Source organism: Phocoena phocoena, chromosome 8 (assembly GCF_963924675.1).
Source record: "Phocoena phocoena chromosome 8, mPhoPho1.1, whole genome shotgun sequence".
NCBI lineage: Eukaryota > Metazoa > Chordata > Mammalia > Artiodactyla > Phocoenidae > Phocoena > Phocoena phocoena.
In genome coordinates, this window is record NC_089226.1 from 39,445,198 (window position 1) to 39,463,736 (window position 18,539).

An 18,539-nucleotide genomic window follows, 5' to 3' on the forward strand; every position below is an offset into this window, starting at 1 on the left:
ACAAACGAGGTGGTATCTTCTCCAGGCTTGTCAATCCACCAGAAGGACTCCACTCTTGTCAGCATTGTGGAGCCAAAGGAAATCCAGTATTTCCCAGAGGAGATGGTTCTCTGAGCGAAGTCCTGCCTCAGCCTGCAGCTCTGTGAGTTTCCTCTGTTGGGGGTATAAGTGCCTGAGACCTCTCCAGATTCCCAGGCTTGAGTTCATGGGTGGCTTCTCACCTCACTGTAGCAGAAAGTCTCTTCATGGAAGTTTCCAAGCCAAACCTGAAGAAAGTACAAAATATTGAAAATAAGTGGATGACAAAACAAACTGATTTAACATCAAGTAAAAGAAAATTGTATAGCAATCTTAATCTCAAAGTTTGAATTTAAGGGCAAAAAGTACACTCTCTTGGTACGCATGTGAACTGGTGCAGCTATGGTGCATACTATGGAAAACAGTATGGAGGTTCCTCAAACACTGTAACTAGAACCACCATATGATGCTGCAGTCTCACTTCTGGGTATATAGCTAAAGGAAATAGCAACAGAATATCAAGGAGCGATCTGCCCTCCCACATTCACAATGGATAAGATATGGAAACAACCAACATGTCCAGCGATGGCTGAATGGATACAGAAGATGTGGTACGTAGATACAATGGAATACTACTCAGCCATAAAAAGAATGAAATTTTGTCATTTGCAACAATATGGATGCTCTTGGAGGGTATTATGTCCAGTAAACTAAGACAGAGAAGGACAAATATGGCATGGTATCACTTATATGTGGAAACTTAAAAAAAAAAAGAGTAAAACTTACAGAACCAGAGTAGAAAAGTGGTTGCGGGGGAGGGCAGGGAAGGGAGGGTAAAAGGGTGCACAGTGAATAAAGTCTCAGGAGCTAATGTTAACCATGGTGATTAGAGTTGATAACAATGTGATGTATAGTTGAAATTTTCCAGAAGAGTAGGATTTAAATGTTCTTACCAAAGAAAGTAAATATATGAAGGAAATGTGTTAATTAACTAGATGGGGGAATCCTTTCACAATGTATATCAAATCACCACAAAATTGACTGAACATTTTACAATTTTAAAAGTCAATTATACAGCAATCAAGCTGAAATTTAAAAATAAAGAATTAGGACAAATCATAAGACAGAAAAAGAGGAATATCTAACTGAACAGTAAGGACACTAAACAAGCTTGAAAAGAAAGGAGTTAAGCACTCAACTCAAGAAATTGGGTGGCTTAACCCAAAAGATAAATTAGGGAAAGGAAAACAATGATATAAGCTGAAACAATTACAAAAGAAAATATAACACCCAATAGAAATGATGACTGAAACCAAAATGCAATTTGTAGACCATTAAAAGTGTAAAAACATAAGCATAAGAGAAAAGAGAGAAAAGTACAAGCATATCACGTTATAATAAAACAGGGGACGCAGATAAAAATCTACCATTATAGAAAGAGTGCCTATGTAAACAAAAGCAGGAAAAAAGTACAGAACACAAATAGACACGTCCTTAACAAGCATTATCCTTAATGTGTAAATACTTGAAACATTCTAATTAAAATCTAATCATTAATTTGCATTGATAGACAAATTATTAGAAATATAGGGTTCACTCAAAATGGGAGAAAATATTTGCAAATGAAGCAACTGACAAAGGATTAATCTCCAAAATTTACAAGCAGCTCATGCAGCTCAACATTATAAAAACAAACAACTCACTCCAAAAATGGGCAGAAGACCGAAATAGACATTTCTCCGAAGAAGATATACAGATTGCCAGCAGACACATGAAAGAATGCTCAACATCGTTTATCATTAGAGAAATGCCAATCAAAGCTACACTGAGATATCATCCCACACTGGTCAGAATAGCCATCATCAAAAAATCTACAAACAATAAATGCTGGAGAGGGTGTAGAGAAAAGGGAACCCTCTTGTATTGCTGGTGAGAATGTAAATTGATACAGCCACTATGCAGAACAGTATGGACTTTCCTTCAAAAACTAAAAATAGAACTACCATACGACCCAGCAATCCCACTACTGGGCATATACCCTGAGAAAACCATAATTCAAAGAGTCATGTACCAAAATGTTCATTGCATCTCTACTTACAATAGCCAGGACATGGAAGCAACCAAAGTGTCCATCAACAGGATGAATGGATAAAGCAGATGTGGCACATATATACAATGGAATATTACTCTGCCATAGAAAGGAACGAAACTGAGTTATTTGTACTGAGGTGGATGGACCTAGAGCCTGTCACATAGAGCGAAGTAAGTCAGAAAGAGAAATAAAAATACTGTATGCTAACACATATATATGGAATCTAAAAAAAAAAAAATTGCCATGAAGGAACTAGGGGCAAGATGGGAATAAAGACACAGACCTACTAGAGAATGGACTTGAGGATATGGGTTGGGGGGAAAGGGTAACCTGGGACAAAGTGAGAGAGTGGCATGGACATATGTACACTACCAAATGTAAAATAGATAGCTAGTGGGCAGCAGCCACATAGCATAGGGAGATCAGCTCAGTGCTTTGTGACCACCTAGAGGGGCAGGATAGGGAGGGTGGGAGGGAGGCAGTTGCAAGAGGGAATAGAGAGGGGCACATATGTATAACTGATTCACTTTCTTATAAAGCAGAAACTAACACACCATTCTAAAGGAATTATACGCCAAGAAAGATGTTAAAAACAAAAAAGAAATATAGGGTTCAACCCAGTTTCTAGACACTGATTAGCAAACAAAATCTATAGATCCCATACACCAGTTAACAATCAATTATAAAGTGAAAGAGTAAAAAGGTTTTAATCCCTTTAATAACAGAAATACATGGCCCCAATGAAGAAATCTAAAAATGATATGCATGCAATGCTTGTACTTTAAATGCATAAATAAATGTGAATTTTACCAGGGAAAAAAAGGTGCTTTCTGGTATAAAATGTCATCCTTTTCATCTTTATGCTTTAAAGAAAAAAAAAAGAAAGGCCAAAAAAGTGCTTGCCTTCTGCCAGTCTAAAATCTTAATTCCAAATGATGATACACAGGACCCAGAAAATGGTTTCCTTGAAGGATTCAGCCTCTGAATGAAACAGGCTGTGCTCAAAAGCTGGCTATATATGTCCCACACCAATTCCAATTCAATCAGTACCACCCCAAATCTAATACCCTCATATGCAATCAAAACCTCTCATTTGATCCCACATATTTTTCAAGTCCCTTCCAATTGACACACTCCTTACCCAGTTCTAGAAACCCTCTCATTCCCATTAGATCGTAGTTTACTAAATGAGGTGCTTTTTCCTGAAAATCTTTGGGATTTTTACCAAGAAAACATTAAGAGAAAAATTAACTTCACAAGTTGGAAAATAGTTTAAAAATAAAAACTCAAGGAAAGGATATCCCAATGTATAGTACCCTCTCTCTCGCTCTCTCTCTATATGCATAAATAGTGTCATTTTTTAAAACTTCTGGTAGGAAAATAACTCTTTTGCTCATAAGCACAAATTACAGAAATAAAGTGACTTACCTTCTACCAACAAAATCCTGAATCCAGTTGGAGATATTCAAGGACCCAGAGAGAGAGACAGTGTTCTCTGGGCAGCTGGCCTCCAAATGCAGACCCATGTCCTGATGGCTCTGGCTTTCTACCTGGGCAAAGGTATAATTTGATCAGCACCAGTCAACGGTAATTGCTCTCGTTGGTCAGCCCACTTTGTCTGCGCCCCTTTGAGTTTTTAAACCAGGCTTACAGCGAACTAAGAGGTTGAAAATAAAAGGAGTGGGAAAGTCAAACCAAGCAATTATTAAACAAAAGAAACCTGGTCTAGCAGCAATGAATATCGAATGTATTTATAAGGTAAAAGAAGGGCAGCTTTAGTTATGAAAAAGAAAACCTCCTGGGGAAGATTACAGTGATGCACTTTACGCACCTAGACACATAGCACTGAGACACAGAACACAGAGACAGAATTATAAGGTAAAACTGACATATCTGCAATCATGGTGTGAGGCTTTTTTTCAAACACCGTTCTTCCAGAAACTGATACATGAGGAGAGAAGAAAATTAATAAAGTTATAAAAGCTTAAACAATAAAGTTAAAAACTTTGATTATATTTCCTGCAGCAACCTCATAGCAAAATGCTTTTCAACACATATAAAACATTTACAAAAATTTCCCGCTGTTAAGACCACATAATAAATCTCAATGAAAATTCCTTAGAATCAACGTATTGAGTACCATCTTGATCAATCTATTATTTCAATCATGAAATAAAATTGAAAGTCAATAATGAAAAAAGGGAACACCACCATATTTATTTAAAAATGAATATCCACATAACACCTACAACAATATCCATATAATAGCTAAAAATCTATTGATCTTTATGTTGTCTGCAAGTAGTTAGTAAAAACTAAACCAAAATACCTCAGAATAATTTGAAAGAAAAAAAAGATAAAACAATTCAAAAAACAAAAGGGAAAACAACCATATACAAAAATATAAATGATTAATAAAATAGAATCTGTTACTTAAAAAATAAAGAAAGAACCGGTTAATAAATTATATAGTACTCCCTGCTACAGGAAGAGAGTGCTCCCTGGGTGTGAGAAGCTGGTGCAGAGTGGCAAGTGGTGATGGGACTCGGGGAGGGGTAGTCATTTTATAGAGGTGGACCCTGCCAAACACCATTTTAACCAGGTCAACATCAAGAGTCATAAACTGGGAATTCCCTGGCAGTCCAGTGGTTAGCACCCCGTGCTTTCACTGCCAAGGGCCCAGGTTCGATCCCTGGCCGGGGAACTAAGATCCCACAAACTGCGAGGCGTGGCCAAAAAAAAAAAAAAAAAAAAGCCATAAATTACTTTGATAGTATATGTCCTTGATATGATGTGATTAAAATGTGACAAAATTCCCTCCGTAATCTTCCTCCAAAAACACAGAGAAACCCAAGATAATCATAAGAAAAGCATCAAATTCCAATAGACGGGCATCCTACAATATACCTGACCAGTATTCCCCCAGATTCTCAGGTGGCTATACAAACTTTTGGTCAAAAATAAGGAAAGTCTGAGAATCTGTTACAGCCAAGAGAAACCTAAGGAGACATGAAAACTAAATGTAATTTGATATTTTACATGAGATCTTGGAACAGAAAAAGGACGTTGGGTAAAAGGTGAGGAAATCTGAACCAATGATAGCCTTTAGTAGACAATAACATATTGACATTGGTTCATTAATTGTCATCAATATACCATGGGAATTAAGATGTTACTAATAGGGGGACATGGGAGTGGGGTCGGGTCAATACTCCCTGATCGACGTGCTCAATGCTTTGTAAATCTAAAACTGCCCCCAAATTTAGGTATTGTTAAATATAATATTGTAAATAAATAGGAGAAGGCATCAATAAACAATATTAGAATGAAAAAAATTTGAAACATAATCTGAGTTTTGGAAACAGTCTTCGATAGCACATTATAAACCAAATGATTCTATGAACCACTATGTGACATAATCTTTTAGAGCACGTTTTAAAATATTTTAAATTATGAAATATAAAGTGTTCACAGAAATCTATAAAGCATATATGTACACTTCAACAAATAACTATAGAGTGAGAAGAAGTGGAACCATTACCCAGGTCAAGAAATGCAACATTGCCAGGCACCTGGCCGCCTGACTTGTGCTCTTTCGCCCAGATTACAGCCCCTTCTGCCTCCTGGACTGACCTTATCCTAACTATTCACATAGTAATTTTGGTTAACATTATAAAATTAAAACTCTGCCCATTTTTGAAAACTTTATATAACCCTAAAGAAACACAATTGTATTTATGTCCGTTAGCGTATTTTTGGTGTATTTTTTCATCACTTACGCCCTTGCATGCAGCTGGACTTTTCTGTTTCAGTGCTGTAAAGTATTCAACCATATAAACTTTCTACTGTTGATGGGGCTTTGGGTTACTTCCACTTTGGGCCTCTCACAAACAGCGTTGCTCTGAAAATTCTCTGACGTGTATACTGGCCATAGAATACGTAAACTTAAACTTGCCAAAAATTTTCAACACATTTTACCAGTTTACGCACTAGCTGCATGCAAGGGTGCTCATCACTCTTCACTTCTGCAAACCTTTGGTGATTTTCTGCCTTTTCAGTTTTAGCCGATCAGGTGCGGGCATAGGGGTACCTCATAATGATTTGCATTTACTTGGTTACTAATAGGGGTGAACCAATTTTTCTGATGATTATTGGCTGATTGGAGGTGCTCCTTCAGGAAGTGGCTCATCAAGTATTTTGTCCATTTTTCTGCTGGGTTGTCTGTCTTGGTAGTAGTTATATGTTCTGCTTATTAGTTCTTTACTGGGTATGAGTAACACGATATCTGTTCTCACTCTTTGATTTTTCTTTTCACTCTCTTTTTCAATTTTTTTTTGATCAATAGGAGTTTCTCTGTACCTCTAACAGAATATTATTAAAAATAGCTAATATTGGGTTTCCCTGGTGGCGCAGTGGCTGAGAGTCCTCTTGTCAATGCAGGGGACAAGGGTTCGTGCCCTGGTCTAGGAAGATTCCACATGCCCTGGAGCTGCTAGGCCTGTGAGCCATGGCCCCTGAGCCTGCGTGTCCGGAGCCTATGCTCCGCAATGGGAGAGACCACAACAGTGATAGGCCCGCGTACGGCAAAAAAAACAACAAGCTAATATTGACTGATCCATGTGGTGATGTCCTGGCCTCCTGGCCCGGGCCTAAGTTACGCCAGACAAGGGACGGACATTCTTGGCAAACGGGACCACACTTCTTGTTCTGTCCGCGGGCCCATCTTCTCTCTTGTCACGCCCTCCCGGCCTGTCGAGGAGTGTGTGGAAGGCAGGGGTGGTGGTCTCCGGCCCTGACCCTCGGTCTCCCGCACCCTGCCTCACGGCGTGGGCGGGGACGTGGTCCTGGGACGCAGAAGACATTCTCGCTTCGCCTCCTTGGCGTGTGCCTCGCGAGTGGTCCTCCCCGCGCTGGTGGGGGGCCGTCCCGCCGCTGCGCTGCGCGCCCCTGCCGGCGCGTGAGCGTGCCTTGCTTGGTCCTCTGTGGTGCCCCTGGAGCGCTCCAGGTCGTCCCTCAGGTGCCCGAGGCCAAGCGGTGGTGTCGTTCCCTTTTCCCAGCGTGCTCCTCGGGTCCCCGCCGCGGTGGTGTGTCCCGTGAGTGGCTCTCCTGGGGGGGTCGAGACGGTAAAGGGAGGCGTGCCTCTGTTTCTCTCCCTCGGTGGGGGACAGGTGCCGCCTCGTCGCCGTCGTCCTCCCACGGTGTGCTGTTGGGGGAACTGACTGTGGCCAGGTGAACGCCACGTGTGCCGCCACCACTTGTGTGTGGGGGGGGGGAAGCAGGCGGGCGTGGGTGCGATCATGTTGGGCCCGGGCCTGTGAGAAGGGGGTCTATCGCGCTTCTCGGGCGCGCTCCCTCCTTCTGGAGCCCGATGGACGAGACTGGGGGCGGCAGAGGTTGTGCCCCAGGCTGTGGCCGCGAACGCTCCTGTGGGCCGTGTGCTTACCCATACCGCTGACCCCCCCGCCCCCGCCAGTCGTGGACTTGGCGGCTCGTGGAGCGCCTCCCTGGGCGCAAAGGGGAGAGACGATGGGTGGCGGATGACGCACTGTCGGTGAGAAAGCCTTCTCTAGCGATCCGAGAGGCAGCCTTGGGGTACCAGACCCCCAGCCGCTGCCCCTCCCAAGCGTGCAGTGGTCACGGTGGCCACTGCCAGAGCACGTGGGCAGAGCCCCTAGCCTTCACGGGAAGGCTTGCGCCGGCCCAGCGGTGTGGCCGAGCGCCGTTCTTTGCGTACCACGGGCCGCGCCTCCCCACCTCTGACTCGGGGGATGGTCCCGCCAGGCCTGCGTCCGGCGCGGGGCCGCGCGTGCGCGTGCGCGTGCGGTGACCCCGGTGGCGAGCCCAAGGGGGTGGGGACGCCCGGATGTCCCGGTTCCCCAGTCCCGCAGTCCCGAGGAGCCCGTCGCGCCTGCACTCACCGCGAGTCGCAGCCGTTGGCGGTGTGTGGGCACCGTGCGCGTCGCCTCGCTTGGGAGCGTTTTCCTGTGGCGCGAGCCCCGGGGTCGGGCTTAGATGAAGGCGGATCTGGCGAGGGCGGAGGGGTTGAGTTTGGGTGGACGGGTCCCTCCGTGCCACGCGGGGGGACCGTCGCACGCGAGCCCTGACGGTGGGGCCGGGTCGTGGGAGTCCCCAGGGTGGCTGGGGCCGGCCGGCGTCTCAGGCGTCGTGGGACCGACCTCGTGTGTGTGGCGGTGGGACCCCGCGCTTGTTTTCCTGGTGGCCCGGTCGTGTCTCGGCCCTTCCTCTCCCTGGGCAGCGCCCCGCGTCCCTGCCCCGCGGCCCTCGCCGTGTGTTCGTGCCGCCACCTCCCCGGCGCCGCCGGCCCTCACCTGCCCCCACTCCTCCGCTCCCCCTTCCCCATCTGGGACCGAGCCGGCCTCGCCCACGTGAGGGTGTCGCCCTCCTGGCCGCCTCGGCCGGCGGCGTCCCCTGGTGGAGTGCTCACGGTTCCCGAGGCTGGGGAGTCGGGCCCGGCGGAGGTGTGGGTGGGGCCCGCGGGGCGGCCGGTGTGCGCGCGGGAGAGCGTTGTCGCGAGCCGGCCGCGGCTCGTGGGTGTTTGGCGGTGGTGGTCCCGAGCCCCGCGACGGGGGCCCCTGGTGGGGGGGCGAGCAGGCCAGTCTGCGTCCTGGGTGCTGCGGGACTGCCCCTGCGCTGGAGGCCTCTGGCGGTGAGACCCCGTGTGGAGCCCTGGCGGCCGAATCGCTTCCTGGCCCTTAGGATGGCTCCCGGGACCCCTCACGTCGGCGCAAAAAAAAAAAAAAAAGCTAATATATGATGATTATCTAATGCTGCCAGACACTGTGCAATGCACTCTGCATGGAAGAATTTATTTATGCCTTATCTTCATAGTGACCCTATAAGGGAAATCCTATGAATCCTGTTTCTCATATGAGGAAACCGCATCAAGGAGATATTAAGAAACTTGCTCAAGGTGACAGATCTAGTAAGTAGGGAAGTATTCAAGCAAGAATCTCCAAGATGATTCCTTAAAAGAAAAACAAAGAGGGGTGACTTCTCCTCCACCGAACTGTGATATTTGAGCCGCAATGGACAAATATATCTACGTACAGAATAGAGAGGCCAGACACAGACACATGGATGGATATGTGGGAGTCTGCCTATGATGGAAGTAGTGTACCAAACCAATGGGCAAGGATGGGCTATTCAATATGTGGTAGTGGCATTCGCACTATTGGGGGGGGTAGAATTGGAGCTTGACCGCATACCACTTACATAAATAAATTTGAGGTGCATTAAAGACGGATACAACATAGAATTTTAAGAGAAAATATCGAAAAATGTCTTTATGAACTCAGAGTGTAACAATGTCTTAGAGAACCAAAAGCACCATGATGGGAATGTCGGATATATTTAAATGATTCCAAACTAATGACTCTAATGGTTAATTTCACATGTAGACTGGGCTAAGAGATGCCCCGATAGCCGGTAAAGCATTACTTCTGTGTGTTGTGCATGGCTGTTCCGGGAAGAGATTAGCACTTGCATCAGTAGACGGAGTAAAGATCACCTTCACCACTGCAGCTGGGATCACCCAAACCACTGAGAGCCCAAATGCAACAAAAGAGCAGCAGAAGGGTGAATTTACTCTCTGCTTGAGCAGACGCATCCGTCTTCTCTTGCTTTGGGACATCTGACATGGGCACTCCTGGTTCCCAGGCTTTCGAACCCAGACCCAGCCATATTCCCCGTTCTCCATCTTGCAGACGGCCCATCGGACAGATCGTGGGATTCCTCAGCCTCCATAACCAAATGAATGAGTTCCCCTACTAAGAGCTATACATATATCTCCTATCGGTTCTATTACTCTGAAGAACCCTGACTAACACAATGACGTCAAAAATTAAAAGAAATTACAGTCTAGGAGAAGTTTGTCATCATATATGAAATAGACAATAAATTAGTATTCTGTATATCACGTAACTTCTACATAACAAGAACAACAAATAGTCCAACCAAAAAAAGTAGGCAGATATTTAGTATAGGTAACTCAGAAAAGAGGAAATCCAAATGGCCAATAAATACAAGAAGATGTGCAGGATCCCTAGCAATCAGAGAAGCTATTCTCTGCCCATTTTGATTAGGTCTGACAATATAAAAAAGTGGGTCAAGATATGGAGAAACCAGAACTCTCCCACACTGCCAATAGAGGTGGAAATTGGAAGGCAAGCTGGCTTTGCCTAAAAAGTTAAAAGTGAACATAAATACAACCCAGAAATCCTATATACAAAGCTGTTCTCTAAAGCATTGTTTGAAATAACAAAGATTTGGAAATGACCCTATTGTCCATCATCAGCAGAGTGAATAAAATAAATTACACAGATCTAGTTGACTTTGTTGAACTGACAGGAACTATAGATAGGAAAGTCTTTAGATCTTGTAACTGTAATACTGACTTTTCTAAAAGGTGATGGTGGGGGTAAGTTGTTAAAACCACACGACATACTACTTTCGGTTTTGTAGCCTTTTGTCTACAAACTTGATGAATATACACGGGACTCGTGATTGTTATTTTTCAGAAATGGAGAGAGGCCTAGGAGAGATCGTGGCAGTGAGAACAAAGGTGGCTCTTATCCTTGCCTCTATGTAATTGTCGTTGTCAATGTCCCTTGCTTTTCCAAGATTAAGTATAGCAAAAACTTACTGGACATGGAAGAACAGCTGGATTTGGGCATCATTTTCTGAGAAGAGTGGCCCAGATTGTGAGTATCCAAACTGAGTGTGCCGGTTGACTTGAAATAAAATACAATTTTCAATAGAATTGCTTGATGAACCCCCTTCATTAACACCCCCAGCTCCTGATCCTTTCAAGAAGACTAACTTTTTTTTAACCGAAGTATACTTGATTTGCAATATTGTGTTAGTCGCCGGTGTACAGAAAAGTGATTGTTATATACATATTTTTTCAGATTATTTTTCATAATAGGTTATTACAAGATAATGAATACGGTTCCCTGTGCTATATAGCAAATCCTTGTGTGTTTTGTTTTGTTTTTGTTTGTTTTGTTTTGTTTTGCAAATCCTTGTTGCTTATGTGTTTTCTGTACAGCAGTGTGTATCTGTTAATCCCATACCCCTAATTTATCCCTCCCCTGCTTCCTTTCCCCTTAGCTAACCACAAGTTTGTTTTCTATGTCTGTGAGTCTGTTTCTGTTCTGTATATAGAGTCACTTGTATTGTTTTTGAGATTACACATGTAAGTGATATATTTGTCTTTTTCTGCCTTGCTTCACTTTGTATGATATCCTCTAGGTCCATCTATGCTGCTGCAAGTGGCAATATTTCATCTTTTTCTGGCTAATATTCCATGGTATGTATGTACCACTTCTTCTTAAACCAATCATCTGTTGAAGGGCACTTGGTTTGTTTCCATGTCTTGGCTATTGTAAATAGGGCTGCTATGAACACTGGGGTGCATGTATCTTTTCGAATTAGAGTTTTCATCTTTTCCTGATATACGCCTAGGAATGGGATTGTTGGATCATATGGTAGCTCCATTTTTAGTTTTTCTAAGCAACCTCCATACAGTTTTCCATAGTGGCTAAACCAATTTGCATTCCCACCGAAAGTGTAACAGGGTTCCCCTTCACCCAAATCCTCTCCAGCGTTTATTATTTGTAGACATTTTGATGATGGCCATTGTGACAGGTGTGAGGTGATATCCCTGTGTGGTTTTGATTTGCATTTCTCTAATAATTAGTGATGTTGAACATCTTTTCATGGGCCTGTTGGCCATTTGTAAATCTTCTTTTGAAAACTGCTTACTTAGGTCAAGAACACTAATTTAGGAACCAGTGTACTGGTAAAACTAAACTGTATTTTTAACATTGCTTCTTTTTATTGGGCAAAGGAAATTTTGTTTCAACTATAAAAGTGAGTGACAACATAAGGAGTATAGTGGAAGAAATATTTTCTGAAATTTATTTTTGTTTCTTTTCCTACAAAACCCCCAATTTTGTTATCCTAGGCTATTTGGAGCGTGTATCTGCCGGGAAGAGATTGTGATATCCCTGAAATGTAACAAGGAAAATTTCAGGTTCTAAAATTTAAAATAGCAATATGAGCCAGGCTCCTATCTTCATAGAGGCTTCTCAGAGTTCCCATATTTCTCTGCACTGCCATATCCACAACTGACCTAAATTAAAGGAACCAAAAGCCCTCAAGATCTCAGTTACTTATCACATGAAAGGTTACTCCTGGCTCATATGAGATCTACTATGATCCAGTTGCTCTCCAGGGCTGCTGCCTTCCCAGTAATTCCAGTCTGCTTCCATCATGTGGTTCCACCATCTCAATACAGGGCTTAATCATCTTTTCAGCCAAGCATGTCACTGCCGTCCTCCACTGAGGATGCGGAGTTCAGTCTTTCAGCTTCAGTTTTCCGCAGAATATACTACCACAGAGTTGCCTAGCTGCATGGTGATAGGGAGGACACGTGGGCTTTTGCTACTGCTCAATCAGAACTTCAAAGAAGCCTTACTTTTTCCTTGCTCCTGCCTGTAGTTTTACATGGTGCTTCAAATTCCAGAATCTTACTGAAATTCTGTAGGGGACAGCTGGAGGGAAGAGAGATGTGGTTTGATTCTCTGAAATGTTTCCTTCTGCATCCAGACTATCATTTTCAATTTCTAAAATTTATTCTGAGTTTGGCCACTTCTGTGCATTCTCAACACTATGGCCTAAGTCAGTAACCATCGATTCTCACCTGTATTACTTAGATGTTCTAACTACTTCTCCTGCCCCCAAGGGGTCCACAGAACAATTAAGGTGATTAGTTAAATATGCAAATTATATCATGTCAAGTGCTGTTTTAAACTTCCAATGCCTTCTCATTTCATGTTGAAAAAGAATCAAATATTTAACATGAGCTACAGGGTCCTACATACCCTGGAACCTGCCTCTCCCTTCTCTATGCCCCAGACACAAATGAGCTTCCTCTCTATACACACAAAATAACCAAGCTCTATGTTAGGACTGTTACCCTTTTTGTTTCCTCCAAGTGGAAATCAGCTCTGGACCTTCCTTCTTGTCATTTGGGACTCAGAAAGGTCTCCTGCTTTATGAAGTATTCCCTGACCACCGGAACCACACAGCCCATTCTGCACTATCACCCCATCCCCTTTACTCTCTTCACAGAACATATGCCCACTTGAAATTGTCTTGTTCATTTATTTGTGGATTTTTATATTGGGATGTATCAATGACTTAACCATGTGAAATGTACATAGTGCATTGAGAAGGCAGTGGAGACTTGGAGAGAAGATTTTCACATGCTGGCACTTTTAGCCCTGTGTTTGCTCATCTCTCCTAGCAACCTGGATCAGCCAAGTGCCAGGTGATTTCCACCAAGTCTCCCTTCTCATAGGGCTGCAAACCAAATCCCCCAACCCAGCCAGCCAGCTGGAACCCAACAATCAACCCCAAACTCACCAACATCACACAAGGCAACAAGCTCAGAAAAATAAGTTTTGCTTGAAATGTGTTGATATAATTATTAAGAAAAGTGCAAGAAAAACGACCAACTCTCAGTTGACTGAATGAACAACACAAAAAATAAAGTCAGATTTTAATATTCCGGTTACCTTTAATATATTTAATAAAGTCAGATTTTAATATTCCAGTTACCTTTAATATATTTAGTAAAGTCAGATTTTATCTTTCTGGTTACCATACTGGCAGAGAACATATTTTAAATACATCAAAGACTCAGAAAGATTATCAATTATTATCTGAGTCTCTACTGACCTAACTGGTCACAAGGGCCTAGTTTGGCAAGAAAAGCGGGAAGGGAAGGGGGAAGAGGAAAAGGAGGGAGACTGGAGGCTAATCAAAGCCCAGGATTCTTTAGAAGTTGAGCAGCATCCAGAGCTGGCCCACAGGATGGGAGCCTGAGGTAGATTGGGCTCTGGCGACCTCAGCAGGACCTAGTTTCCTGAGACACTAGAGTGTCCAGTGCATGAATCCTCAGTTTGTGACACAGGAGTTAGCAGTGTGCAAAGATTCCAGGGTCTGGAAGGAATAACAAACTTTGGAGAATTTGGTAAGCACCACGGACCCAGCAGGTCCAGCGGTAGCACGGGAGGGACTCTCATGCAAGACTAGTGACCTTCAAATAGCCAAAGCTCTGAAATGTCAATGCGACCAGTTTCAAAGGATCCTCACGCAAGAGCAGTGGGGTAGAAAGGCATCCCCTGGGCTTAGGGGACAGGGCCACAACCACACCCAGAAGCCTTGGCGGGATGCTGGAGCCCAGGGCTGAGTGGCTCAGCATTGTCCAGCGAGGGTGCATCCACAGGCAGGGGCTGAGCCTCTGGGTCCTGAGCTATGTCTAAGGAAAGCCTCATCTTAGCTCTGCGGGGAGCAGTTGGCTCCTGAGTCCCCTGTTCCCAAGGACGACGACGAGGGCCACATCTTCCAGCTGGGTGGCCATCCGGGGCGGATGGACCTGGGGTCGGCGGCTGGGTCAGGCCGGGCTCCCCGGAGGAGCAGGTGGCCGCAGCATCGAACTGGGTGGCCGAGCAAGAACCCCGGGGCGGCCAGGAGAGCCGGGACACAGCAATCACAGGGACTCGGTGGCGGGTCTCACAGTCCGCGGCTACAGGCCCACGGGGGCGCCGAGCGCGGCGTGGCTGGTGGTGCCTCAGGCCCAGAGCTGCTCCCCAGGGCGCGGGGACCTCCCTCCAGGCATTCAGGCCCTGGCTGCTGGGCTCCGTGGGCTGCGTGTGGTCCACCACGGTCCGGTCCTGCCCGCGTTTCCACAGCTCGTAGCGCTCCGGTTGCAGGATGCGCACGAAGACGTCCATGGAGAAGGCGACACGGCCTTCCCCGCAGCTGCACTGCGAAGCCACTTTGCCGTAATCGATCCAGCGCGGGGAGGCGAAATTGATGGCTTCCGCGCAGTTAAAGCCGTGGTTGAAGCCAGAGTGGTAGCCATAGGGAAACGTCACCATGAACTCTCCAGCCTCCTGAGTGATCCGACCGAAGGGGATGCCGTTGTCCTTGAGGACCGTGGGCGAGATGAGAGCCACCTTGTGCCGCAGGAAGGCCTCACAGCCCCGCGAGCTGCCCGGGAAAAGCTCCCTGGCCAGGCGTTCCAGGCGCCGGCCGTGCTCCGGGGGCACCGCGTACCAAGTCTTGGGCTCCCCGAAGTGCAGGTAGTTGATGCTGTAAAGGTCCATGTCCTCCGTGTGCCAGGCAAAGGCGGTCTTCCACATGCCGAAGTAAAGATAGGGGGTGTTGACGCCTTCGATGACCACTCCGCACTCCTGTTCCAGCAGGTCCTGAATGGTTCCCAGGTGTCCAAGGTTCCACTGCTTCGTGTTTTCATTGAATAAGGAGCCACTGACGTCAGCCCCATATACTGGTGAACCATAGGGGCGTGTTTTCCAATATTTTCGCTCCAGGTCGTTAAAATCCAAGTGTGGTGGAGTCCCATATTTTTCACTCTTTGCTAAGTGGCGGTACTCACCCACAGTCATGGCCTTCTTATTTTTGTGGTATTGAGTAAACACTCCTGTCTGCCCAGAAATCACCTGCTGGAGGGGAGCTGCTATTAAGATGTCATCGATATCATCGTAGGTCTCTCTGGCTTTCCAGTCCTTGGGTGGAATTACCTTGGCCACGCCTGCTCGGTGTGCACCTTGGGATTCCATATAAGCAATGTATGTATCGAAATCATTAAACTCTTCATGGGTTGGATGAAATACCATTATGCTACAACTTGGATTCTGGGCCCAGTTGGACTTAGACTTCATAGCTTTCATTAATTAGCAAGAAACTCCCAAATTTTTACTTATGTTCTGAATAGGTGAGGATGATGGAAAACACTACTTTTTCAAAAATGGGTTGGAGTATGTCAGCAGGAACCCCCAGTAGACTTTAGTACAATGAGTTGATAATATTTCTTAGGCTTGCTGATTCTGCAGGGGACTCCACGCTGGGCAGAAGCCTTGCTCAGGACTGATGCTGGCTGAGCCTGCAAGTCTGTGATGTCCTTCGTCGACACTTGGCTGTGGCCTCTTGAGGTCTAGTGAATCACCCAGCCCTGGGTGGGTATCCCAAATGTCGTGTCTTCAGGGCAGTATTGGAAAGAAAACCTAAGAAAAAATACAATACAGACAGGTTGCAAACTAATGTTTGGAGATAGTTACTAGGGAACTACAAATAAAACACCACCATAGAATATAGTTGCATATTCAAAGAAAGGCTAAAATTTCATAAGATTGACAATACAAGAAATGTTGTGAACAGTGGAAATTCTTGTACTCTGGTAAGAAGAATAGAAATCATTACATTCACTTTGAAAAATTATTTAGACAGAATCCACTAAAACTGAACTTACCCATGTGCTATGATTCATGCCTAGGATATGTGTATGTCTGTGCAATGAAAGTCAAGTCCAAGAATGTTCAGAACAACATTATTTCAGTAGCCAAACACTGGAAACAACTCAAATGCCAGTCAACATTAGAATGGTTAAGTACACTGTAGTATATTCACACAACGGAATACAATACAGCAATGAAGATAAACAAGAACTACATGAAAATGTAAGAATAATTCTATAAACAGAATAGTGAGCAAAATTATCCAGACCCAAAAGAATACCTATTCTTTGCTTCCATTTTTATAAAGAGAAAATGGAGGCAACGTAATATATGTTACAAGTCAGAGTAGTGGTTACCTTTGTGAGGGAGAGAGGTTGTGAATGCGGGGTGTGAGGAAGTCTCTAGAATAATGTGAATATTCTATCCTGAAGGCAGGTGCTGGTTACACAGCCATCAGAATGGCTCACTGTCATAAATCATCAAGTTATGATGATTTTTACAAATTTCTGTGAAATAATTTTTTTAAATTTATTTAAATTATTTAAGTAAAATTTGAAATATAGTTTAGGGTTAAAAGCATTAAAGGAGACAGATATCTTTCATCGTACCAAAAGGAAAAGGAAGGGTGATTGAAAATATATGAACTAAACGTTCAATTGAAGAAGTTACAAAATAGAAGAAGAGAAAGAAGGGGTAGGAGTAAAACAATAACAAAGAATAAAGACAAAGTTAATGAAAGAAAACACATACAACACCAAACACTGATGACCAAAATTATTCTTGGAAGAAATTAATGATAGCGGTAAACCATGGGCATAACTGAGCCTAAGAAAGAAGTGGAAAATAAACCACTAAGAATGAAATAGTGCACAAAAGAATTTTTTAAATCTCAAAAGAGAATCCTTGGAGAAACTTGACAGCAAGATTTTCAAAAGATAAGAGAAAAGAATAATTTTCTGGAGAGGAAACATATCCAAAATGGATCCAAGAAACACCAGAAAGCTTGAACAATACCCCAGTATAAGAAGCTGGTTCAAAGTATGACCCCCGAAAGTCCAGGAGACACATCATTTTATATGTGAATCTAGAAAAGTTTCAAGAAACGTTAACTCTTATTGTGCAAATTGTCTCAGGGTATGGAAAAAGTTGGAAAGCTACTCAGATGAAGCTATTCTCATCTCTGATAGCAAAACGAAAAAAGGACAATAAAATATAAAGCTACAGGCCATCTTTGTTTATAAGCACACATGAAAGCATAAAATGGAATGTTATCCAATGAAATACAGCAATATAATAAAATTATAATACATCATGACCAAATAGAATGGAAAGATGATTCAACATTGGAAAATTTAATGATATAATTCAGAATATTAACAAAGTAAATGAAAAATACCATCGTCTTATAGGTATCAAAAAAACATTTGTTGAAATGCAAAATCCATTCATGATTTTACAATTCTTACTTGCAAAGCGTCAAGAGAAACTTGTTTTGTAAGATAAAGAATTTCAAGGTAAAAATTACCAAGGATCATTCTTAACAGTGAAACAGAAGTAACATTCTCATTAAGGGTAGAAAAAAGGGATGCATCAACATGAAAAGCTGCTCAACATCACTAATTATTAGAGAAATGCAAATCAAAACTACAATGAGGTATCACCTCACACCAGTTAGAATGGGCATCATCAGAAAATCTACATACAACAAATGCTGGAGAGGGTGTGGAGAAAAGGGAACCCCCTTGCACTGTTGGTGGGAATGTAATTTAATAAAGCCACTATGGAGAACAGTATGGATGTTCCTTAAAAAACAAAAAATAGAATTACTATGTGATCCAGCAATCCCACGACTGAGCATATACCCAGAGAAAACCATAATTCTAAAAGACCCATGCACCCCAATATTTATGGCAACACTGTTTACAATAACCAGGTCATGGAAGCAACCTAAATGCCCATTGACAGATGAATGGATAAAGTAGTGGTACACATATACAATGGAATGTTACTCAGCCATAAAAAGGAACGAAATTGAGTCATTTGTTGAGACGTGGATGGATCTAGAGACTGTCACACAGAATGAA

At 43.7% G+C, this 18,539-nt stretch overlaps 1 protein-coding gene across 1 annotated transcript; it reads right to left on the bottom strand.

Annotated features, from left to right (window-relative positions):
• Positions 1-14,325: 14,325 nt before the first annotated feature.
• Positions 14,326-15,891, bottom strand: LOC136126908 (lysine-specific demethylase 4D-like). Its single transcript, XM_065882364.1, has one exon. The coding sequence runs from the start codon at positions 15,889-15,891 to the stop codon at positions 14,326-14,328; it is 1,566 nt and encodes a 521-aa protein (XP_065738436.1).
• Positions 15,892-18,539: the final 2,648 nt, after the last annotated feature.

Excerpts from the sequence above, each read along its gene's own strand:
- LOC136126908 (XM_065882364.1), bottom strand. The coding sequence starts at position 15,891 with ATGAAAGCTATGAAGTCTAAGTCCAACTGGGCCCAGAATCCAAGTTGT.